This window comes from Podarcis filfolensis, assembly GCF_964270895.1.
Source record: "Podarcis filfolensis genome assembly, chromosome: 6".
NCBI classification, from domain to species: Eukaryota; Metazoa; Chordata; class Lepidosauria; order Squamata; family Lacertidae; genus Podarcis; species Podarcis filfolensis.
In genome coordinates this window covers 51,694,869-51,718,796 of record NC_139609.1, presented here as the reverse complement: position 1 = coordinate 51,718,796, position 23,928 = coordinate 51,694,869, and the positions used below count along the sequence as shown (strand labels likewise).

General features: G+C 45.7%; 2 protein-coding genes across 3 annotated transcripts in view; both read left to right on the top strand.

Annotated features, from left to right (window-relative positions):
• Positions 1-837: 837 nt before the first annotated feature.
• UBL4B (ubiquitin like 4B) lies at positions 838-1,531 on the top strand. Its single transcript, XM_083619653.1, has one exon. It carries the CDS (start codon positions 895-897, stop codon positions 1,474-1,476), a length of 582 nt encoding a protein of 193 aa, XP_083475779.1. The 5' UTR covers positions 838-894; the 3' UTR covers positions 1,477-1,531.
• Positions 1,532-13,626: 12,095 nt separating this feature from the next.
• The window catches only part of SLC6A17 (solute carrier family 6 member 17), a 29,465-nt gene continuing 19,163 nt past the window's right edge, over positions 13,627-23,928 (top strand). The window contains exon 1 of one of the 2 annotated variants that reach the window (XM_083617806.1): positions 13,627-13,970. The gene's annotated coding sequence lies outside the window, so the exon portion shown is untranslated. Of the gene's footprint in view, positions 13,971-14,308; positions 14,412-23,928 lie in introns of those variants that run through there. The other variant, XM_083617807.1, reaches the window with a different exon arrangement.

The following is a 23,928-nucleotide window of genomic DNA, read 5'->3' as shown; positions in this document are numbered from 1 at the left end:
GGTGCAGAATGCCGCAGCGAGACTCCTTATGGGGTCTTCGCTGCGAGATCATATTCATCCGGTACTATACCGGCTGCACTGGCTCCCGGTGGAGTACAGGATCAGGTTTAAGGTGCTGGTTTTAACCTTTAAAGCCCTATACGGCCTAGGACCCTCGTACCTACGGGACCGCCTCTCCTGGTATGTCCCACAGAGAAATTTACGGTCTGCAAATAAAAACATCCTGAAGATCCCAGGCCACAGAGAGGTTAGGCTGGCCTCAACTAGAGCCAGGGCTTTCTCGGCCGCGGCTCCAATCTGGTGGAACGCTCTGTCACAAGAGACTAGGGCCCTGCGGGACCTGACATCTTTCCGCAGGGCCTGCAAGACAGAGCTGTTCCACCAGGCCTTTGGTCAGGGCACAGCCTGACCCCCTCCTCTGGCAATCTGCACAGAATTTTGCTTAATGGTTGCCATCAATTTGATTTTAATTTGATTTTAATTAATTTTATAATGAATGTTTTTAGAATGTTGGATTATTTTGATTGTTGTTAGCCGCCCTGAGCCCAGCTTCGGCTGGGGAGGGCGGGATATAAATAAAATTTATTATTATTATTATTATTATTTCACTGCATTGCAAAATGCAGAGAAGTGTGAATTTCAAAGAATATTGATTTCAGTTTGTGCTGTATCAGGAAGTGCAAATTAGGGAGTAATCATATCAAAGTGCAATCTGAATTGAAATTATCCCCCATCCAAACTTCCCCCCTTTGTTCAACAGCTAAAGTTCACAGTGACCGGCCCCGGTAGAATTGTGACATCAGAGGAAAATCAGCCAATCGCTGCTTTCCTCTTTGTCCCTTCCCATTCCCTTATTCAGGCAGGGCTTGATTTTCTAGCCCATTGAGCAAGGCGATGCTGCTCACAGTGAAGAGGCTGCTTGGGCAGCAGTGCCGCCTTCAGGTGTCTGGCGAGGAGAGGATCTCTCTGGTGAAAAGCCTGGTGTGTGAAGAGCTCAATGTCCCCGAGAACCAGCAGACCCTGTTGTTCCAGGGGAAAGTGCTGGAGGGGGAGCACAAATTATCAGACTATCTCATTGGCCCAGAGTCCATCCTCTATCTGGTCATTAAAAAATCTGAGCAAGCTCATCCTGAGGAGCCCTCAAAGCCGACCGCTGCCCAGCCCCACTCAGTGTGGTATCGACTCTCGCAAGTCCTGGAGAAACATTTCAGAACTTCCGACGCAGTGAGGGTTCTCGAGCGGGTGCTGAACGACTACTACAAAGGCCTTGGCTTGCTGAGTCTGGAAAACATCGAAGAGTTAGCAGGGGACCTCCTAAGTCCTGAGGAAGGTGAAGGTGAACCGGTGGCTACAGGTGAGCTCCCCCAGCAAGAGGGGCACCCCACAGCCCCAGTGTCTGAATCCAGGGAGGATAAAGCGACCCAGACTGAGCCACAAGAAATGCTAGGAGGAAGGTGGTGCTGGAAGAACTCTTGAGTAGACTTATTTAGAGAGGTCTAAGCGAAAATTAAAATAGTGATGGTGTATGGAACATGGAGCTGTGTCTTTATGTACCAAGGAGGAAGGAGGTTTAGTAAATGAAGATGACCATTTTTAAAAGGACCAGAGCTTCAGTTGGTATTGAAACTAGTCCTGTGCCAGATTTTTCACAGGCAAACAGTTTTGGCATGAAAGGGAAGGCGAAAAGTTCACTAAACAGCCCCTGAATGTGTTTACCCCTACTGACTGCTGCTTTGGTGTCATTCCCCCACCTCCGCCCCGGTCATCTCATTTCTGTCTGTGTGATCCCAGCTAACTGGCTGCCTTGTTCCTAGTGTGGTGACATCATGGCACCACACAGCAAATCAGAGCTGGCAATGTCCAATATTCCTAAGGCCCAATGAAGCCCTAATTTACATTCACTCTTGAATGAAGGAAGCCTGCATTGTCTCAATGCTCCCTGTGTTATCATACTGCACCGGCCATTTAATTGTCTGACAGCACGGCAAGGCAGGACTCATCAGCACCATTGTCTTGGCGGCAGGTTGGTATGTTCTGTCTTCTCCCATGAATAGGGTTTTTTGGGGAAGGAGCCACACCCTGAAAAATCACCATAAATGGAGCATCCTGAGGGAGGTGCAAAAACACCTATGAAAACAGTCTCCCTGTTTCAGACCTGGCTCTATCATAGGTTTATCTCCACCACCACCACCATCACACTAGGCTTGTATCCAGTTACATGTAAGGCAGCATGTGCTTCACAGATACATGGTCCTTGGTTCTATCTTTGGCATGCCTATTTAAAATACCGGTGTCCAAAAAGTGGAAGATTTCTAGCAAGACTACATGAACTGGTTGAGCCTGACAGCCCTGGTTGAGATGGACAATTGTCATGGTTTGTCCTTGTACATCATCTCTCTGTACATTGAATCAAACATTATTTTCTTAAAGTCAATGTGTCATATGGGAGCATATGGCTGGCCGGCTACCCAGGACCACAGGAAGGAACTCAAGCATTTCTGTGGCAGCTTCCCAATTTTGTGCTGGAGCTCAAGCAAACAGTTGAAGAACCATTCCCAGGATCCATTTTACATGTTTCCCCCAGCAAATGTATTGGATTCTGTGCAGCCCTGATATCTGCGTATAAATGGATCTGCATGAGAAGTGACTGTTCCCCTACCTCCAAGTAGAGCTATTCCACTCCACTTCCCAAGAAAGCAGTCTCCCAATTAGTAGTGGGTTGTTGTTTCTTCACATATACTAAGCTGGTATCAGCAAGCTGCTTCTGAAATGCTCGTTTTGACATGGTTCCCAACTTGTCATTGTGTTCCTCCACTGAGATAACTACCCAAGAACTCAGCAGAAGTGAAGGAATGTTTTCAGAACTGGAGATTAAAACTGACATTTCACTACAGAGGGAGTGGGGCAATTAAAGCACCAGACTTATGAAAACACCCTGCTACACCCTGCTGTGGAGATGAGATCGCTGTCTTCAAACATCTAAAAGGTTGCCATGCAGAGAGTGGAGCAGACTTATTCTCTGTTGCTCCAGAGGGCAGGACCAGAGCCAATGGGTGGAAATTGCAGCGAAGCAGATCTTGCATAAAAATGAGGAGAAACACCCTAACAGTAAGCGCTGTTCAACAACAGAACAGACTGCCTCAAGAAGTGGGCGGCTGGGGAGTGGGGCGGCTGGCTATCTTTTGCTAGAGGAATTTGAGCAGAGCCTGGATCTCTCATGGATGCTGTAATTGCATCCTGCATTATAGATGTTACATTGAGGCAACAGGTTGGACTCGATGACCTAAGATCTCGTCTGACTTTTTGATTCACATGTGCATAGCATCAAATTGTCTCATGGGGAGGGACATACTTTAAACATAAAACTCTGCAAATGTTAAAATGGTACTTTCATGCCACCACATCTCGTCGGCCAAAGCCAACTTTTTTTTTAAAAGAGTTTTACATTGCTTTTGGGCTATGGTCACATAAGAGGAAGGATATTCCACAGCTGAGAGATAGACATGGAGAATACCTCCTTGTCTCCTTGCAGTTCTTACCTGGCATATATATGGTAAATTTAGTCCATCTTAGAAAGTGTGATGGACCATAATTAGAGTCAGGCTCAGGTGTAGATGTTGAATCAAAGGTGTAATATGTGCCAGCAGCTCCAACAGAGCTATTCAGATCAAAGGACGAGCCATAGTTTGTCTGAAGTGATTCAGTGCATGATGAAGTCTGCAGCCACCACATTTTGGACAACATTTGAGCTTGACCAAACATTGACTGCTGAAGAGAATCAAGAAAACTTAATTCTTTTTGATTCTCATCACTCAATGACTGCAGAAGTCATCAAACCACCCTGAGATCTACAGATGGAGGATGATCTGCTGCTGCTGCTGCTGCTGCTACTACTACTACTACTACTACTACTACTAAGTACTGGAAAAAAGAGCAACTATGTTTGCAGAACCATAGTTTGTCTCCCAGCCCTAGGGTATGATTATTTTATGTCTTTTCATAAGAGAAAATTAATGCCCATGTAGAAAAAGTGTCCCTTTGGTAATATATAAAGGGTTGCCTGAGTGTTGTTTCTGTAACAGGTACATGCATGTCTGTCATGACTGACCAGCCCATGAATCCATCTTCTCTATACATTACAAAATGCACACCTTTTCCTGTATTGTGCGATGGCCACCCAGATGTTCTTGGACTCCAGTTGCCCTCATTCCTGACCCTTGGCCATGCTGGCTAGGGCTGATGGGAGCTGGGACTGACAAGAGGTGAATCTGGAGGATCACAGGCTTCCCACCCCTGCTGCATGGAAATTGATTTTTCATATATGGAAAAGTAATATGGGAAGGAGCCATAGATCGCATATTTATGTAATATTGGCTGTTACAGCAAGAGTGCTGTGCATTGAGCTTTTCCTAGGCATTGAAGCAATCAAGCTCAGCACCATGAACCACTGGTCTAATAACAGTGTTGTAGGCACTCTGCCCTCCACAGTTCCCATCAAACCACCAAACATTCCTTTGGGGTAAAATTAAATTGGCAGTAACCAAGTGCTTAATTAGCATGCAGTAATAATTCTGTTTGTAAACACCAAAGCCAGAGGAATGAAGTTTGAGGCAGCCGTGGAAGGTGGAATTGTTTAATGAGATGAAACGCATAAAAAGGACTGAGGGAGAGAAAAATCTGTCAGTAATATAGCCAACACTGGAGCTAATATGTCTGCATCTGTGCCTACATGAGGAGCATGAAAAGTGGGAGCTTTGGCCAGGCAGTGTCCCCTCAACAAACAGGGCTGTTGTATGCTGGCGGCAGGCTGCTCCACTAACTAGATGCTGCCTTCAGCCCCAGCTTCAGCTTCCTGACCAGACCGCAGGGCAGTTTCCCATAGAGTGCATTGCAGTAAGCTAATGTTGAGGTTACTGCTCCATAGTCTCCTGTGTGTCCAAGCTTTTCCTGTCCAGGAATGGTGTCGCTGGCATCCCAGCCAAAGGTGAGAAAAGGCACACAAGCAGTGATGATGGATCAATGACGATTACCACCAAGCTATATACCTGATCCTAAGGGAAAACAGTCCTTTCCAGAACAGCCAACTGATCTATCACCCAGAACCACAAACGGCTCACCCGCTGCTGGGCCCCATTCTTGCCAGGATTCAGTCTCAGTTTATTGGTCCTCGTTCCACCCAGCGCTATATACACCAAGGTGCTTGTATGAAATTTCACAGCCTCACCTGATTCAGATGTTACGGAGAAATAGAGGGAAATGGGGGAGAGTCATTTTGTTTGACTAAATATAGATCTTAAGCAGCCTCTGAGCACTTGCTTTTTCACGTGCTGAGAGACGCTGCTGTAGTGTGGTCCTGATTTAGGGTGATTCAGGAGGAAATGATGCTTTCATGACCACCGAAGGACAGTGGTGAAGAAGAACATCACCTCCCTCCCTCCATCTGCCCATACTGCAGTTTAGCGAGCATTAATTGCCTTATGATGGGAAGAACGAGAGCACGCTGGACAGTAATAGTCTAATCCCTGAAAACCGACAAAACAAGGTCCTGTTGAGATGGAGAAGCGCGTGACGTCAAGGAGAGGCTTAAAATATACTCCCGGGTTGAGGGAAGAAATCACATGACAGTTGTGAAACATGAGCTGCCCTTTTGAAGCACAAACCTAGGCAGGAGATTAAAGGGTGTGAGGGCAGGAGAGTAAAATTGCAGCTACTAAAACATTGTTTCTTTCCCATCCTTTTCTGAAGTGTCTGGCAGCCAAAACAGAATTATTTCATTCAGTGAACGGCCTTTTTGTACAAATGGCTGGCTAACCAGTTCCCCATCTGCTTTGCTTAACTGCCCCAGCTAGGCAGCCAACGAAATAAAAGCCGGGAGCAGTTCCTGGAAAGGGATAGCATTGAAGGGACCAGCTGCTGGTTCATGTTTGACTGCCCCCTATTAGTTGTTGCAGCTGGTTGATGAATGGAGCTCAGAACTGCATCCTTCAGCTTGCTTGCTTATTTGCAATTAACTATGGACTGTTTGCCTCGGCTTGCTTATTGGCTTGACATTAAATCTATCCCTTCGTTTAGCTGAAGGCTTATATATTTTGTGAATTTTAGCCAGAATCATTAGAATTAGCGCTGTGTAAAAAACAAACAAAAAAAGCCTCCCAGTGTTTTTCAGTTATTCTCCATCAATAAATAAAGAATGATTTTCTCCTAGGTGGGGTGCTGGGTTTTTGCTGCACTTCACTTACTTTTGAGGTGGCTGGAGGGTATTTCTTTGAGTGTCGTTTTTTTTTTTTATTCTCCAAATCATCTCCTTGGTGGTCTGCATTCTGCAACCTTCCCAAGTGCCCCTACATATGGTTTTGAGGAACTGCAAGGTGGGAAGACAACAGACCATCCAGGGGTTGTTCTATAATGGAAGAGGACATTAATTCATGTCCTCCCCAACCCAAAGCCACTTGTAGGTAAATGCAATCTCTTCTAAACCTAGAAGTTCCTAGAATTTCACCCCGAGATAAAAGGCATATGATAAAACACCCTCTTTCACAGGAGATAATGATTATCTGGAAATTTAAAGGCAGGACTTGGCACAGGGCTAGTGAAAATGGGATCATGATATTCAAAAGCTGAGCATGTGGTGGTGGCTACCTCTCTCATTTGAACATAAGAACTCAAAAAGATATTTCATGGATCAGGTAGTCTGGCATCCCCCAGTGAACAACCAGAAGTATGTAGAAAGCCTGTGAGCAGGAACTGAATGCAACAGCACACTCCCTATTTGTGATTCCCAGCAGAGACATACTTCCTCTGACAGTGGAAGTGGTGTGTGTGTGTGTGTGTGTGTGTGTGTGTTTGGACTTGTGTTTGTTGGGGTTCTGGGCAAGATGAGCTTTTGCTCTGACCCAGCCAGGGGTGGGGAACCCAGTGGCTTCCAGATGTTGCTGGACTAGGGCTCCCATCATCCCTTGTTATTGACCAGGCTGTGTGGGAAAGGTGGGTGCTGGAATCCAAGAACATCTGGAGGGCCACTAGATTCTAATCCCTGAGCAAAGCAGTGCCACATTTGCATGCAAGTTGCCATGCTAAAATCTGCCCTGATAATGTAGGGCTTGTTCCCGCAGTCACATTCTGTGTGATGTAGTTTCTTCAGCAGCAGTAATGTGTCTCTGCAATGAACTTTGGGAAGCTGAACTAGTCCTGTGAATGCTTTGATGCTTGTTGCAGAATCTGCTCCCTACTTATGTCATGAAAAGTATTGTGGAAAGTAAGCCAGACCATGCAAGATGTGAAGAATTGTGACCAGGATACATACTGGAACATTCGCTGGATACACTTTAATCTGCCAGGAAAGTTAACGTAGTTTTGGCTTTCCTGTGTAAGCAATGGTTGTGTGAGTGAGCCCCTAGACAAGACTCTACAGAAATCCAGGACATTCAAAGGTGGGGGCAATTTACTTCGGGAAAAAAAAACAGAGGCTCTTTTCTCTAGTCTAGGGAATAGTTCTTCCTGGTTTGTCCATAGGGTAAACTCAACCTTATTGCATTTTTCATTCAGCTAAAATTAGAACAGAGCACAGTACTAATTGGAAGAGTAGTCAATGCAGAGTAACATTACACAATTGTTTTCTACATCTTTCTGAGCTTAGTGCTTCTCAAATAATCAGCACTTGCTATTCCCGTAATGGCATCGTGATGACTCATGTTCAGAGTGTAACTCTCTGTACCACCCCAGTTGCAAGTGTAAAGTGATTCCTCATTTTGCCTTTATGTAGCAGCACATTATTTATCATTTTGTATGTCGGCATACCAGTGTTGCACTGCATGCATGTACACTAGCATCAGGGGGCATTCCCCTTGCCTCTAGAAACCTCAGAGAGAAACACATGAAACCTGAAGGAAATCATCTCTGTCAGCTCTTGCTGACATTTTATAAGGCATCCTCAGTATCTCTAAAAGACAAAATAACATGAGGGTGCAGATTCCAAAGGGGATGCTATTTCCTTGCTTCCAATTTCCTCCTCTCTGTACCATTGAAAAGGGGCTTCGGCCCCGAGCAGGGAGGCATAACATTTTATTCCTAGCCTGTTAATGTCTAGCACACTGGGGCATCCACTTACCATATTGCTTCTTCAGAAAGCACTAGCAGTGTCTGCTGCTGGGACAGCCCTCTAAATGGCTTACTGACCTGACAAGGTGGGCTACTTCCTGGTCTTAAAGATGGCAGCTGAAGCTTGAAAGGGTGCAATTTAGAGAAAACTCAGACAGTCACGACGTCTGCATCGTAACCAAAGAAACTGTGCTTGCTGAGCATTTCCCTGCTGCATACAACTCTCAAAGGGCTCATGGGATGAGGAGATGGCAGCTTCAGCTCTGACCCAGTCTTGTTACTATTAAAACACTACCTTTTTCCTAATGCTTCCTAAAACAGCAGCCTGCAAAATCCTCTCTCGTCAGCATCCATACTTGCCAAGATCAGTCTTTATCTCCTTGTGTTTTGACTTTCCTTCCCACAAAAACCCAAATGTTGATTTCTCCAAATTATTCCTCCCCCCCCCCCATCCCACCTTCCCTCTCCATCAGCTTGAAACAGCTATGAATGAATGGCTGGTGGTCATGTGATTCTATCACCATGGAGACACATGGCAGCTGTAAGATGTAAGAATCAGGATCATAGGAGGGCGGCTGCATAACCAGCAAGTTATTTATAGGTTGCTGTTTGTGAATTTATGGAATCACATCTGTCTTTGAGCATCATGTTTCATATTCACGCTGATTCCGGTGGGGAAGGGCATTATTCTTTACAAGCGTGCATTATACAAATCCCCCAAGTCTGTGAATTAAAGCAGAGAAGGAAGGGTTCTCGGTAGCTTATACAATCTCTGAGCAAGCTTAGATCAGGCTGGTTTAAAATTCATATTAATTTTTTCATCATGTGATCCTCTCACAAACCTACTCAGACTTCTCAATACATAGGTCAAACCACATCTTTGAACATAAGCTGCTGATGGCTGCTCCAAGAACACATGAAGGAAAAGCCATACAGCAACCCATGATCGTTTCTTAAACAAAGAGATTTCTCTTTGGTTTTTCCATGCAAATAGGAAGCAGGAGCCAGCGGCTGTTGGCAGCACAAGGCGAGATGTGGGATCACCTATTACAGGGTTGAATCTGAGAATTTTTGGTTGCTTGGTTTCTCATTTCTCCAATCTTAAATTCAGTTCACCACATTTCTGCAGCAATCTTTGAAAAAATTGTCATGAAAATTATTCAGTATTTTAATGCAAATTTCTCCTAATAAACACATTTTTGAATGCAATTTTAGCTGATGTACACATTTTTGCAAACATTCTTTCCGAATATGATGCATATTTGTTTGCTATTTTCACCAATATATTCTTTTTTATGCACACTTTAACCTCATATTTGATTTTTTGCAAAGTCATTTGGGAACTACATCACAAAATTTGGATGAGCGCAAATTTCAAAGTTTAGTTCTGTTTTGTTTCTTGCCTTGTTTTGGAAAGTGAGAATCTGATGGATTCACCTCTAAATGTGAACTGAATCAATATTCTCCCCCATCCCTAACTATAGGTACCCATTTTTGCCCCCTTTCTTATTCAGCCCAACCTTAAACATTTTGTTATCCCCTAGGTGAAATATGAATAATGTGATCCAGCAGGCAGAAAGTTGGATCTGGATCTGGAGGACTTAGCAGTATCCATAAGCTTTCTTTGGCAGAGCAAATAACAGTTTGGGGTGGGGACTGCTTATAGCAGAAAAATGATGGGAGAGGGTGAAGGGGAAAGAGTTAACCCACTGCTGGTTATTGCTGCTTTAACTTACCAGCCAGGGGGAAAGATGGGTGGAGGTGTCCGGATATTATTTTCTTAATTTTTGCTTTGCCAGTCTGCTTGCACAGCAGAAAGATGCAGATTGAACTCTTCTCTGGAGGCTGGACCAGCTTAGGATCCAGTGGATCCTTGCCAGCCCTGCCCTGCCCGCATTCTACCGTATTCAGGGCTTAGGTCATCAGTAGTTTGTGCCATCAGTGGGCACATTAGCAGCTTTTGTGGAAGCAGATCCTCACCACCACCACCACCACCAGTGCCCCAGCCGAGAGAAACACCTGGCTCCCTCCTGCAGCACATATCTGGGACTAGGATTGCTCTGCTCAGTAGGACATGAGAAGCAATAGGAAAGATGGCTTCTCTTTTTAATGCTGTGGTAGCCTTTCTTCGTTAAATTGTCAGTGCAGAATCACAAATTTGTTAAACATCTAAATGAGCTAGGTTCTGCACAACGGATAAATAAGGTGATAGGCCTGCTGGAATGTATTTTAGTGGGGACCTTTTTCTTATAAAATAATCCCCTTTCCACCAAAAAGAGAAAGAGAGAAAAGAAAAGACTCCCACCAAACAGAATGAACCTCTTGTCACACCTAAGGCTGTCCAGCTCTTGAGGAGTTTCTTTGCCCTAACTCAGACTCCTGCCTTCTACCCTGCTTTAGAAAAAAATTATAAACAAGAAGAGAACATTTGATTTATGTCTCGAAAGACACAGAACTTGACGGTATTTTGTGAGATGTCTCAAGGGACATAACCCACTATCTTAAGCACACAGGGAAAATTCTGATAAATTGCCATTTAAAAAACCAAGGAAGCCAAATGTCAAAATATAAATAACTTTATTGGACAGGCAGGGTGGAGGTAAAAGAAGGGAAAAGGAAAGGTAACAAACATCCATAGATCAAACATCCAGGCCAGCAGATAAAATGGATAATGAAAATCTAACTGAGTTGCCAATGTGCTATGTGCTTGGATGAAGTCTTTACCCACAGGCAGTTTTTCTTTTTAAATACCTGCACCATCAAGAAAGACACCCATATTGAGGTTATTGCAATATGGGTGCAAATGCATTTATATTTAATATTTATTTGTTTATTAAACTTATATCCTGCCCTTCCACCCAAAGGAAGGAGCCCAGAACCAACAACTGATAAAACAATAAAAATGTCCTTACATGATTCCAGTAGAGATGTAGGCTGGGGAAAGATCTTGACTTAAAAGCTGGTTGGAAGTAGGTGCTGAAAAGACAACAGAGATGGCACCTGCCTAATATTTAAGGGAAGGGAATTCTAAAGGATAGCACTAAGACGCAGCTGTGAGAAGCAGACCCTCCTGATAATGTGGCATCTGCAGGAGGACTTCAGCTGCACAGCACAGTGATGGGTTGGGTATATAAGGGGCAAGGTGATCTTTCACATATCCTGGTCCCAAGCTGCATAGGCTTTATACACCAAAACCAGCAGCTGGAACTTGGCCCAGTAGCTTCACATGTTGGCACTATCCTGTCCCAGCGAGCAGCTGAGCTGAGCTTTTATGCTCCTTGACCAGCCAGGAGCTCATGCAGGAGGCTGCAAGACTGAATGCACCCTCTCTCCAAGCTCTGCATCAGGCAGGGAGGGGGCACTTGCCCCAGTCCTTGCAGCGCATACCAACTGCCTCATCAAAAGACAGCAACCCAGGGGAGCAAGCAAAGTGTTCAAGAACTCACTTCCTTCTCCAGGCTCCTGGTGCTGCAGTTTTTAATAGATTACAAAACAGCTGAAATAAAGTTATTTCATTGACGGCCCTCATATTGTTATGTACAGAACAACACTGAGGGTGTTTAAATTATAATAACAACAGCAACTTCGTACATTAGTGAAGTTAGCGTGTTATTAGACGCACAAAAATGGCACCTACACAGCAGAATCATCTGCCATGGCTGGCCTTGGGCTAATCACTTGTCTCTTAGCTTCAGTGTTCCTTGATTGAAAAAATAGGGTGTTCTTTGTTTGCCTTTGACCCGTTTTAGGGGTTGGTGTTAGAATTCCTGATCAGTAGTAGATTTGTACTTATACATGCAGGCTATCTCGTGGCTCATGGGGCTCAGCAGGCAATTGACTCCACTCTCCATGTGCACTATTACTTTGCATCTGGCTGAAGTTAAGTGGACCTTAGGGTTTTAGTGAACAAGGAAGTTGAACCCACAAGCTTATAGTCTGCCTTTGTTGATCGGTGCATGAAACTGGCAGCATATTAGCAAAATATTTGGTTTATGGACAAGCTCTGCTGTCATTTGCACAGCAGTTTGGAATCAGAGCTGCCACCTTTTTATGTCAAAAGTGCCGTTCCCCTGGAACCTGGGGATGGTGGCAGATCAGATAGAACCAATACAGAATCTGGCAGACTGGGGGGTGATGCCAGAATGAGACTTGGTGTTTTATGGCTGGGTGGGTCATGGTAGAATTTGGTCAGCCATGAGTGGTTAATTACATCGATTGCTGCCGAACTTGGCCCCTCCCACTCTGCCCTTCGGCAGTGAGCAGACCTCCATTCTGGGGGGTGGGGAAGTAAGGACTGCACCACCACGCAGCAGAACCAATTGCCACAGCTGGCTCTCCCTCCCTGCTCTTGGTCACTGAAGGCCTCCAGTCCTGGGGGGAAATGATTAAGAAGCTCACAGCTGGACAACAGACCATCAGTCGCCAGTAATGGGAGGGGGAGGAGATGGGATGGAGGGCAATGGGTGGGGACACTCATGACCAGATGAAAATAAGACTTTGAGTGGAGGATATGGCACCTGAGCAGTGGAATGTGTAAGAGTGGCTAGGAACGTGATTTACATTGCATCGTTTTATGCAATGTGCTTAGTGGATCCTTCAGAATAATACTGCCATTCTGCCAAAGGCGCTTTACCATTTAAAACACCAAAACAAGGACAAGCGGCCTCAGGGCATTGGTGCCACTTCAGGAGCTGATGATGGCAGTGGCGTAGCGTGGGTTGTCAGCACCCGGGGCAAGGCAAGTAATTTCCGCCCCCTAACCTGTGGATTTGCGCCCCCTAACCCCCAGATGTTGCGCCCGGTGCGGCCGGCCCCCCTGCACCCCCCACGCTACGCCACTGGATGATGGCACTAGTTCCTTGGTTTGGGCTTCTTCCCTTCTGCTTTCCACTCGGAGCACACAACTTTTTAGACAGATCCCTGTCTGTGTGGTGAAGATGCCCTGGCTGGATCTTTTCAAGTGTGTGGCCTTTAGACTGCTCCAGAGCTTGAGCTCTCTGAACTGGGAAGTTCCTGATTCTTCAGACCCAAACTCTGGGCCCTTGATAATACTGCCTTGCCTATATGCGTTGGAACTCTTCTGATCTTCCAGGTGGCAGCACGTCCATCCACACCACAGGCTGCTCGCGATTGCGGACACTTTCCCGCAGTGCCCAAGCGGCTCGCCCGAGGCATGCCGGGAAAAGCGCGCCTTTCACCGAAGCATCAGGTGTTGGTTGGCCCTGCCGGGGAGGGGCCTCGAGGGTCCGCGGAGCAGCAGCAGCGTCTAACCCCGCTCGGGCCCCCATGCCACCGCTCTGGGGCGCCGGGTGTGTGGGGGGGAGAGGCGGCTGGCTGCTACCCCGCGACCCCCTCCCGCCGCCGGATCCCCGAAGGGCGGCGAGCCGAGCCCGTTGCCAGCCGAAGCCCCGCGCTTTCCCACTGACGCGCGTCGGCGAGTGACTCAAGCCTACGTCACGCGCGCCCGGCCAAAAGACGCTCTCCTTGCCTGGGGAAAGGCGAGCAGCGCCAAGGTGCTCTCGTGGCGACGACGACGCAGCCCGCTCCGTGGTCTCTCGACGGCGACGAGCCGACGGACCTGACAGAGCCGCAGAAAGAGCGAGCCTTCGGGGAGTAGGAGGAGAAGCGGCAGCAGCAGCGGAGCGACTGGGCGAAGAGCGGCCCGAGCGCGGCGCGGCCACCTGGGTAAGCCGAGGCGTGCGTCAGGTCAGGGCGCGCGGCTTTGCCTTCCTCCCATTGCCCAGCCGCCAGAGCACTTTCCCCGGCGAGTTGTCAGAGGTCCGCCCGGCCCAGCGCAGCCGCCTTCCGTCCTGCGTCCCAGAGTTGTTCCTCGACGGCGCGCCGACGGGGCGGGCAGCCCGCTGGTAAGGAAGGTAAGGAAGAGTGAGCCCTTTTGGGGGCAGGTGCGGCGCCTCCTCGCGCCTTCTCCTTCGTCTTCCATCTGTTTCTTCCCGGTACGCAGGTAGGATCTGCTTGTTTCCATCACTTTACCAAAAGGACGGGGGGGGGGGGGGAGAGAGAGGAAACTCCCGGTTGCTAGGCGAGGATGGAAAAAGGATCTCGCCTAGCAACTGGGGAGGAGGAAGGCAGGTGGACCAAGGGTGGAGAAAAGGGAAAAGGGAGCAAGGCGAAGAGGCGCGTCACCTGAAGCCTAAAAATAGCCAGCGATGCGGAACGGAAGGAGGCACGTTTGGGCAGGATAGATGGGGGGGGGAGAGAGAGAGAGAGAGAGACGAGCAAATCGCCCTTTGCTGAAGCCCGGAGGGATTGCCACCATCCCTTCCGAAGAGATGCTTGGAGAGCTGTCATTTTAAGTATGGGGTGGGGAGCGAGGTATATAGATCGTCAGTGGCCATCCTGAAATCCACGCAGCCTGAAGTGTGACCTTGATTGTAACATTGGGAAAGGAAGCAGAAACCACTCCGTCCTCATGAATAATGAAACGCCAGCACTTGAATCCTGGCTCGCTTGGCCCCACCTCTCTCTGGGACAATTCATCGCAGAAGTTAGGGGTATAGAAGATGGGCCACAAGAAGCTGCATTCATTTGACTCCTAAGCTGTGGTTTAGGGTGGGGGAGAGGATGCTAGAGGTTTGCCTTGTTTCATTTTTTAAAAAAACCCTTGGCATTTGTGAAATGTTGGCTGCATTGGGAAGCCAGTTCTGCTTTTAGCCCTGGTGGAAAAAAAGATGCCATTGTATTTGATATAAATCCTATGCATTGAATCTTCCTTTTTAGTATGCTCTTTTTGAAATGATCAATAAACCCTTTTAAAATACAATCCAAGTCATCAGCTATTGACGTACGTACTTGAATGGGGTTTGGAAGTGGAAAGTGACAGATCCAAATAGCCTTCCTATTAAGAAGCAGCTCTGACTGTAACATAACTGCCTAAAAAATAGATTGTGTTTATGGTGTTTGCTCCTGATTTGCATTTGCAATTGGAAGCATGTGTGCAAAGCTCCATTAACACTTTTGCTTAAACCAGAGTGAATCTGGAATCAAATTCCTATCTCAGGAGCTATGTGCAAGCTATGTGGGTGTTTTAGTGCCCCAGAAGAAATGTTTAAATGGTGCCTACTGCACCATTTAATGGCACCATCCTCAGGCTGCTGGAGGATTATCCCCTATCCCACCTCACCTGGTCCTTTTGCTTGTCAATCTCTGATAAGGCCTCCTTCACTACCATTCCAGGTCCTGCAGCTGGATGAACAGACCCCTTATTGGACTATCTGGTTTCCATTTCCTCCAATATGCCCTGCACTCCATGCCTTGATGTGCCATGACTTATTAACCATTTATGCTTCATATCCAGCCTCAGACCACTTTCCCACATCTTCCCTCTGCTCATAGCATCAGGTCCTCCAACCTCCGTTCATTCCTTGTTGTGCATAAGCAGCAGAAGCACATGTGCCAAGAATTCAGGATGTACCTTTCCTCTTCTGCTACAGCAACAAAAGTGCTGTTCCATATTAGTATGTTCCTAGATCTCCACCACGACCACCTAATTGTAAGGCTAGCATAGTCTCTACAAATGACATTGAATTACTATGCAGCATGCCACTATAACTTAATAATGAACTTAGAAAGCTTGATATTGTCCCCACTAACTAATAGCAGCCCTCATGGGCTTCATACAAGAGTCTTTCCTAGGCCTATCTGGAGATGCAAGGGATTGGACCTGAGACTTTCTGTATGCAAAGCAGATGCTCTGCCACTGAGCTATGGCCCTTCCCCTGGTTTTGGCTCTTCCTGTTTGTGGACATATGTTTCACAGATCCTAAGGTTAGATAAAACTGTCGGATAATCCAGCAGGGTCTCTTCTGTTGCACAGCCCATATGGATCTCCCCAGCCTGTGACTTATTTTTAGCTGCAGAGAAGCATCCTTTTAGAAGGGCGTCTCTATCCATCTTGATGTTCTCAAGGGAATAATAAAGTTTCAATTTGCTTGCCTGTCTTCCAGAAAGCTCATTCTCTGATGCTGAGATTCAATAGGGACTTTCAGACAGAATGTTGGATCTAGGAGTTCAGGGTTCCATTCCTAGCTTAGCCTCTGCGTGGCCCTGGGTCTGCTCCCCATTTCTAATGTGACAATAATAATAGTATCATAGAATTGTAGAGTTGGGATGGACCACAAGGGTGCAAGAATATTTTTGCCCAGCATGGGGCTCAAACCCATATGAGATTAAGAGTCATGCTCTACTGACTAAACTACCCCAGCAGTGATGGAACTCGCAAGGTTGTGTGTGTATGTGTGTGCGTGCGCAGAAGGAGGATGAGAGATTTAAAATGAGTTTTAAAATGGCAAGGCACTTGGCGCAGCTAGAAATGCCACATCCATTATTAATCATGGAGAATGCATTGCTGGTGGCCTCTGGGGGGGTCCTCCTGACATCATTCAGCAGTGCCATCTCTCCATCTGTCCCTCTCCTCTTGCCCTTCCTCAAGGGTGACCTTTTCTCTTTCAGCAGCTTTGGGCCTCACACCTGCATCGCTCTGCTCCTCCTCTGTCTTCATGTCTCCCAGGGGAGTTAGTGAAGCCATTTTTTTGCCTCCTTTCTTTGTTATCACTACAGCAACCCTCCAAGATCAGAGATAGAGGGGAGGGGAATGTATATCAGAGCAAGGGGAGAAAGCAGGTATGTATTGGAAGTGAACCGTATTCCTGCGGGTACGTATTGGAAGTAAACCATAGTGCACGAAAGCTTGTGCCATTGTAAGTTTTGTTGACCTGATTTAAAGTGCCACAAGACAGTTGCTTTTGCTGCAAGAGAGTAAGATGGTGAATATAGTTTATGTTGGCAATGCTGTCTTCCATGAAGGTGCAGCCCCCAGTTTTAACCCTGAATCCCCTGCTACAGATTTCCATGGGAAGATTAGCCTTCTGTTTTTGTGGTAAAGAACCAATTTGCCCTCAGGCTCTAAATAGAAAAACTCCACCTTGTGAATGCATTCACATCATTAAGGGAGTCATATGATTACTAGCTTTCACTGCCTTCAAATACAGGGTCATATTGTTATAACTTATATATGCTGCTATGATACCAAACAAGAAATGAACATGGCCTGTATTGGATGAATAGCCCCTTTTTACTCATTTTCTGGCCAATGATGGTGCAAAGTCTCTCTCTTTCTCTCTCCTTTGAGATATGAAAACAAATGGAGACATCTATGAAAGTATTGATGTGGGGACACAAAGAGTTGAGATGTGTTTTGTAATTAGCTCCCTAGCTCTCCCTGATAGACTCCCAAACGCAATGCTGTGAAATAAGTCTTGCCTTGAGCCCCCCATAAGAGTGCTGTTGAGTAAGCTGTGGCGTCTTTTATTACTAGTAATAATTTTTTTAATAATAAAGGCCTACAAGTGGAATTCAACATGGCATTAATTGGGATATATGTGAGTGGGATGAGGTCTGCTTGGCAAGGGAACTCCCACATGCTCCTGTTTTGGGTACCCCCCCCCCATCCTCCAGAGCAAAGGGGAGGAGAGGCAGCTTAATTCTTGTTCAGTGAGTGGACTTCATTCTGCTTGTGCAGCAACACAGCTGAATCTTACCCGATGGCACTTTTAGGCTTCTAAAGGTGACCACAGAACAGCAGAGCAGCTCTTAGATGCATCATAAGTGCTTCTCTCCTGCCAAGTGGAAGAAGGCTTGCTGTTGGGATGTCCCACACAGTGTGGGGGGGGGCAGGGGGAAAGGATCCTTTGGTGTCTCTGTATTGAGGATGCACAGGATCCTAAGCACCCTCATTCACGTAACATGGCCTTAAGAGGAGCCCTTTGCCAGCCTGTACGCTGCCATGGTTAATTTCCTCCCACTGACGGCAATGGGAAGGGTGGTGGGAAATGGCAAAGAAAAGGGTAAGAAAAAGCAGTCTCCTGACCCCCACCCTTGCCTGGCAGCAAGCTGTCAGGGTTTAAGAAGTGTTTTTAGCTGCACCACAGAATCTTTCCCCCTCCCCAATAGGATTGTTCTGCCACCGTGCAAAAACACTATCTCCCCACCCCCACCCCTGTATTCCAGCTCACAACAAACCTGTGCCATATGTTGTTATTATCCATGTTTTGCAGAGGAATAATTGGGGCTGAGAGAGTGTGATGTGCCCAATACCCAGTGAATTCATGGCTCGGCAGGGATTTGAGCTCAAGTCTCTAAGGTCCAAGATTCTAGACATTGGCCCATTTTTAGCATCCGATAGCAAGTCTTTGGAAAGAAGATCCATTATATTGTTAACAATGTTTAGGGCAGTGTAACCAACAGCAGCAACAAAATTCTTTGCCAATTTTGCTCAAATTCTTATTGAAAAATCACACCGCTGAATTGTCTGACTGATGTAATTTTTTAAAGCAGGCCAATTTGACTATCTTTGCATGTTCTGTAGAATTGCCTCTGTTTTAGATTATTACTGGGGGAAACAGAACAAATCCAGGCACTAGAAATCCTGCTCAGCCCTCCTCCTGATATTTGATAGGGGAGTGCCACTCATCTACTTCCAAGCTTGTCTTCATAGCCTCAGGAGAGCTAGAAACTCTGTTTTCCCCATATGAAAGCTGTGGGTTTTTTAGGGTGCTGAATTTTGTGCCCAGTGTCATTTTTGCACTTGAGAGATACAATCAAACCATCGAAGGATATACTTTGCTCTGGCAATATCCATTCAGACACAAGGCCACGTGGGGTGAGTTTTGTGGGTTGTTTGTGTGCTAAAGGTCACCAGCATAAGGAACAATCCCCCTCCCCAAAGAAGCTGGAAGGTGTGAATAGAGAACCTGTGCTAACATTGCACATATTAGCATACAAAGTGTGTCTCTTGTTATACCTCTCTGCTATCCATTGTAAGGCACCAGTGCGAGCTGGACAGTGGGCTCTGCTCTAAAGCAATTCTTACTCACTTCAGTGAGCACTGCTTGCAGAGGAGATTTTCCCTGTGAATTGTTCCTGAAATAAATGAAACAGGGTAACTGAATTTATTTCTTCTCACTCCCTGGTTTAATTTCTATTATTCACATCTGTGCAGCATCAGTGTAAGAAATTAGCATCAGTGGGACTATAGAAAGCTGACTTACACCAAGTCAGACCATTGGTCCATTCTGTATTACACTAACATTGGCTCTCCAGGGTTTCAGGCAGGGGACACCCCCCGTCCTGCCTGGAGATGCAGGGGATTGAACCTGGCACCTTCTGCATGCAAAGCAGATGCTCTCATGGCTTGACCTCGCAAGAAACTGCACTAGGAAAACTCATTTTAAGGCTGGGAATGCCAACCACCACAATAGCACAATGCCTCTCATACAGAAGTGCCCCTGCAAGCTGACCCAGTTTGGAGCAGCACTTTTTTGCCAACATGAGCATGGCAAACTATAGTATCCCCAGGTGTGTCTACTTTACTGAGCATGCAGAGGGCTGCTGTGTGTGCAAGGATAACATGACATGGGAAACTACTCTCTTCAAATCTCTGCTCTCACATGAATTTATTGAGTGGCCTTAGGCACCCCCACCCTCAATCTGCCTTAGTCATATGTTTTATGGTGATAACACACGCCTACTGTACATAGCTGAATGCAGCCTTGGGGTTCCAACTGTGTCTGCTAAATTTTCTTTAGCCCTCAGCTGCATGGTTTAAGGCTGCTGTCTTTGCAACATCAGAGCAGCTGAGTCGGAGACAGCCAGAGGACTGATGCCACATTACTTGCAAAGCCCCATGTGGACTTTGGAGCAGATCAGCCAATGGCATCATTAAGAGGGATGGCATGGCAGACAGCAGGATGAAGGAGGAGTTTGCAGGAACAGATGACATCAGAAGACAAAGAATATGTTTTATGGGATAATAACCATGTAGCTCATTATGCTACAGGCATATAGCTATATTGTAATAATATTCTTTTCATGACATCTAACCTTGATTCAAGGCTTGCTTCAAAATAGTTCAATTGATATTGGCACAAAATGAGAGAATTGTAGAGTTGGAAGGGACCCTGTGAATAATCTAGTGAAACCCCAATGCAGGAATATGCAACTGTCCCATACGGGGATCAAACCTGCAACCTTGGTGTTATCAGCACCATGCTGTAACCAACTGAGCTATCCAGGCACAATCTTTTGGATCTGATGGTAGTAAAAGGTGTATTGGTGGTTGACTTCCCAAACCAAGCTGATGGTAAGAATGTAGGTCATTCTAATAAGCTTACTATGCTTATATTTTGATAATTGGGATCAGTGAGGCTTTCTGATCGGCTACTGGCAAATATGAGGAGATGTATGGCAAAAAGAAAACAAAAGAAAGTCCATATTCTGATATGGCCTGCATGTGATATGCAGGCCATGCTACTGCAGTAAAACAGGAAGCTTACATTGTCCCAAAAGAAGGAAATTATGACACATGGAGAAAGAATTCTGTCCTTGGTGCTGAACGTCTCATCTATTGCAGCATTAGTGTTGAAAAGATAAGCTGGTATCAAATGCAGCACTACGTAACTGTCCTGTCAGCACAAGGATTCTGTTTGTACAATGGGACTTTGCACAGTCTGTTCTAGGGGTTCCTCCAACCTCCTGAGCAAATTTGGGGAGGGTGTGGGGTGCACACAGGTCTTCCCTCTGTGTCCAAGAAAAGTAAATAAGCTATCCACTGCACAAGTGGAAATTCTTGCGCTAATGGGATGGTTACTTAGCACTGTGCTGGTTACAAATCTCATCTTTTTAACGCAGTCTCTTTATCTTATAATTTATAACTGTATGCTGAACTGGATGGAAGGATCAACACCAAGGGCAGCAGCTTCCTCCATGTGATCACAGGCCTTCCTTATTTACCAGCCTCCCCCCCCCCTTTACTCCAAGGCAGCCTTACCTTATAAAATCAAATATATTTACTTTGCCATTGCATGAGGTGTGGAATAAGAAGAATCAGGTCTTCTGTCTGGGAACAACCTCTCCCAGAGATCTTGAAAAGCTGTTTCCCGTCAGACAGTGCCAGGCTAGATTCATCAGTGGTTTGCCTCAGTATAGCACAGCTTTGTCTGTTAAACAGCACACTTTCTGCAGGTTTATACATTGCTGAGAAAGTTATTCTTTGCTTGTGTGGGTACTATTGGAGAGTCCCAGTTCTCCCTAGTAATGTTTATGGAAACCAGCTCAGACCATAACTGTGAACTTGCAGAAGATCCAGCGAATTGCTTGTGGGTTTTAGAGAGCCTCACGAGGGGATAGGAATGCTTAACAGTGAGATATTTTAGACTGGTTTGCTTCTTCACCTCATTATTTCCTTCCTTTTGAGAACTCGCAGTTCAACCATCCGGTTCCTACTTCTATTAGAAATGCTATTTTAAGCTGCCTGTTGCTAAGATACATTGTCAGTTCTATGCACTTGCTGTATCGGTAGTGTCTAAGAACGATGTATCCAATCAGTTTAATTAGTTTCCCCAAATTAAATATAATTTACAATAGGATTTAGTTTGGTAAAAACATGCCATTGTGTTCTCTCACTGCTTACAACAGTCACTTCAGGGATAAGACACCTTCAGAAAGTGCGTCCTTTTCTGAGTGCCCTCAGATCTCATGTTTCATTGCAGGATCACCACAGCTCAGGAGGAACCTTTTTCCTGGTACCTAGTAAACAGCTAAAACCTTCCTCAACCTAAGGCCCACGGGATGTGTTGAAAGGTTGTCATTGATCCAACCTTTTCTGTTGTCTTTTTTCCATATTGGCTTAAATATGACTTATTCTTAGAACTTGGTGTACTACACTTCCACATCATCACCTCAGTGATAAGGAAGACTTTCCACCATGTGACTTCCCCCAAATCACAGAACCACTGACCTGGTTAGGAACATTCATTTCTTTGAAGCACATGAAAGGAGAAGGCCAAGCCAAATGAATCATTGTTCTTGCTATGAGAACAGGTCAATAGCTAGCCAATTAGGTGAGGTGTCTGCAGTTTGATACATAGGAAGTTGTGTACCATTCTCAAATGAAGAGTAATTTCAGATTCTCTTGCTTATTGGGCTAGGAAGGATCTTGGTTGCTGGTAAAGAAAAAGAAACCTGTCTTAAATGATGCAGTTAAATGTACTAAACCCTGCACATAAAAATACAGTGTTGTATAATAGGAAGAGTGTTGAGTGTAGAACAGGGAGAGCTGGGTTCAAATCCCTACTCAGTCAGTGGCTTTACTGATGACCTTGCACAAATCTTGGTCTTACATTCTTCACAGTGGTGTGATGAAGAACAGGAATAATTTCATGCACTGCACCTTGATCTTCTTGGGCAGAGTGCTGGAAACAAATGTGGTAAATAAACAAGCCTGGACTCTATAATGCGGGTTTCCTCAACTTGGTGCTTCCAGATGTTTTGGATCACAACTCCTATCTTCCCTGACTATTAGCTCTGCTGGCTGTGGCTGAGAGGAGTTGAAGGCATAAGGTTGGGAAGGCTGCTATAATGGATTGCTGGGATGCAGCTACCAAGATTCTGCTGTCTCATATTGTGTGTTCCAGTTTTTCTCCAGGGTGTTAGATCAAACTAGCAAATGGCCAAGGAAACTACTTGTTGCACAGAAATATTGCAGTTACAGGTAGCTATGGAAGATAACACCACACACACACACACACACAAAGGGTTAGTAAGGGAATTATAGTGCCACATATTCAATGAATTAGCCAGTTCCTTTTCATGCATGGATCTCAGACATTCACAACATTATATGTGGCATCTGGTGTGGAGTAAATGCAGATGTGGGTCCAAAGGAACAATCAGAAGCTTGAACTGAACTTTGCTGATGGGTGGTGTGTGTGCGCACGCCCAGCTCTAAGAGGGCAAGGAGTTTCTACTGATGGGCAGTGAGGGCCCTCCTTGTTCTGGGAGCATTTTGGAGGCATTGGCTGTGTGAAAAAGAATTCCCTCATGCGGCCAGTGCCTGAAAAGGCAGCATTCCCAGCTGGTGGGCAGGAGAAAGAACTTATTTACTAGGCCTATGCTCAGTGCTTCCCAAAGTTCCAGGCATAGAACTGGCTACGCCTCTTGTGCTGTGGTTCCCAAATACCAACAACCAACTGGCTATTGGGCATTTGGGAATCATGCACAAGGGATTTTGACAGATGGGCCAAACAACACAGCTTTCAATCATGGGATTTCCGCAGTGATGTCACAGGTAGATTGTTCTTCCCCTCTGTCAAAACTGGTCCCTGGAGCAGTAAAGATTTTCAACCCCTGGTTTAACCATTCATACACTGCATCAAGATCAGCAAGTGTGCCAAAGTGCAATCAAACTTATATTGTTACCACACAGAGACCCATTCTATTTTATCAAGTGCATTTTTTTGATCAATTGACAATACTGATAATGGTTGATGGGATTTCTGTCTTCATGGTTGATGAGTCATTCAGTTACAGCTGCAATAGTTAAGAGTTACTAAGGCCTTTCACTGATTCATACTGCATTAATTTGAGACTCAGAACTCTAGTAGTATGGTACTGAGTGTTCTGGGGAGAAATTATTCTTTCTTATATCAGCTTTTCACTCTGTATGTATTTTCATGATACTTTGATGGTTATTTTCTTCTTAAGAATGCCCTAAGACATGAGACTTTATTATAAGGGCATATGTGTGTGCTTGCCCATGAACCTTTCTCAAAATCAACCTCCCATTGACATTCTGTCCCTTCTGCATTTCTGACAGCATAGTGGTCTTTGCATAGGCTGTCTGCCAGGATTCTGAAAGAAAAATATTTTCCAAGCTGGGATCATGAGCTGCGTTGTTGTTGTTGTTGTTGTTGTTGTTGTTGTTGTTGTTGTTGTTACTGCCTTTCATGAGGAGCAACCGCTGCATTCTGAGTGGTG

What these genes read in the sequence shown, in the direction of transcription:
- UBL4B (XM_083619653.1), top strand. Translation starts at nt 895, where the DNA reads ATGCTGCTCACAGTGAAGAGGCTGCTTGGGCAGCAGTGCCGCCTTCAG.